Genomic DNA, 1,503 nt, shown 5'->3' with positions numbered 1-1,503 from the left:
CATGGCCAACATCTTTGATTTTACTCTCGATGAACTGCAGAGCCTGAAGAGGTGCCATTCCATTAGCACACCACTATTCCAACACGTTAGCATGTGACAATGTCAATTTTTTTTCCTTTCCAGTTCTTCCAGTAGAACAGTCAGCATTGATCAGGACTCCACTGATGCCTCCACTTCCAGTTCTGCTACAACTAGCGCCTCCTACCACTTTAGGTAACTTTCAGTCACCATCACTATCACTGTATTTTAGTCATCGCATCAACAAACTGCTATGGTACCGAAAAATTTCAGCAGTCGTCCTGCATCCATCCATCACCAAACCTGGATGTTACTTTTTTCAAGATGTGGTAAAACAGGACTCCCCAACCTCTGGTCCAGGGATCGTTGCCGGTCCGTAGGTCATTTGGTACCGGGCCGCAGTCGGACACAATGGAAAAAAAAAATTATACTTCAGTTTTACTAGTTTACTTCATTCCAAAAGAATCCAGTCATGTCCCTTTACTTTTTTTCATTCAAAGATGATCTGTCAATGTTTAAAAACAACAGGTCAAAGGTCATTCAGAATCTATATCTGATAGTGGCGACCGGTCCTTGGTACAAAAAAGGTTGGGGACCTCGGTTTTTACATTCATTTTGTCATCACACAACTCTGACCTTTGACCCCTGAATCCTCCAGGAAGAGGGTGGGCAGCAGGAAGAGGAAGTTACCTAGCAACAGCTTCAACCAATGGGCCAATCACAGTGAAGCCGGGGAGGAACTCGGAGGGGAGGAGCTTTCTGGAATCCTGGAGGATAAAGAAGCTACAAACCATGCTCAACTGCCAACAGACTCCTCCCACTTCCTTTCAGACTCCTCCCAGCTCCAATCTGACTCCTCCCACCTCCATTCCTCCATCACTTCGTATTTCGGAGTGGCTGGCAGACTGACCAACGGCGAAAAGTATCAGGTGTTAGCGCGGCGTATCACTCCTCAAGGTACAGTCCAGTACCTGCTGGAATGGGAGGGGACAACACCATATTAGGTCATTGGCAGAGAAACAAGGTTTGGGATTTACTGTGAAGCTTTGATTCCTCTCCCTCCACTCAGTCCAATCACATACAACTGGTTGGTAAAGTTCTTAGGTACCAAATACCTAATGTAGTACTGTATACCCAGGACAGCCTCACCTGACTGAGCGCTTATTTCTGAAGTCACTCATTTCATGAAGGGTTAGATTTTTAACCAGGGTTTGAAGATCCAAGGTCTTCTTTTACAAATTTTTTTTAAGAGAACTGTTCATCATGTTCTGTCAGCTATTTAACTGTTCTACATTCTTATTATGGTCCTTTTAAATCCGTTACGTGCGATGGCTTTTACAGTAAAGCCTAGTAGCTGGTGTACACCAGGGGTGTCAAACTTATTTTGGTTCAGGGGCCATTACATGTCAAGAGAGCCAGACCAGTACAATCAAACATAAACCAATAAGTTGATGTTTGTCCCCTTTGTTTACATGCAACTAAATA

At 44.1% G+C, this 1,503-nt stretch overlaps 1 protein-coding gene across 1 annotated transcript; it reads left to right on the top strand.

Moving 5' to 3' along the window:
- Position 1: 1 nt before the first annotated feature.
- LOC103399116 (PHD finger protein 19-like) lies at positions 2–1,495 on the top strand. The gene is made up of 3 exons (XM_017031024.2): positions 2–51; positions 124–213; positions 677–1,495. Exons 1-3 carry the CDS (start codon positions 2–4, stop codon positions 1,020–1,022), a joined length of 486 nt encoding a protein of 161 aa, XP_016886513.1. The 3' UTR covers positions 1,023–1,495.
- The last annotated feature ends 8 nt before the right edge of the window (positions 1,496–1,503 follow it).

The sequence above is a fragment of the Cynoglossus semilaevis genome, unplaced genomic scaffold, assembly GCF_000523025.1.
Source record: "Cynoglossus semilaevis isolate Cse_v1.0 unplaced genomic scaffold, Cse_v1.0 scaffold3652, whole genome shotgun sequence".
NCBI classification, from domain to species: domain Eukaryota; kingdom Metazoa; phylum Chordata; class Actinopteri; order Pleuronectiformes; family Cynoglossidae; genus Cynoglossus; species Cynoglossus semilaevis.
This window is presented reverse-complemented; position numbering and strand designations above follow the sequence as displayed.

Bases quoted from the DNA above. Each gene is read 5' to 3' on its own strand.
- LOC103399116 (XM_017031024.2), top strand. From the start codon at position 2: ATGGCCAACATCTTTGATTTTACTCTCGATGAACTGCAGAGCCTGAAG. The intron at 52-123 runs GTGCCATTCCAT...TTTCCTTTCCAG, and splicing joins GAACTGCAGAGCCTGAAGAG to TTCTTCCAGTAGAACAGTCA. The intron at 214-676 runs GTAACTTTCAGT...TGAATCCTCCAG, and splicing joins AGCGCCTCCTACCACTTTAG to GAAGAGGGTGGGCAGCAGGA.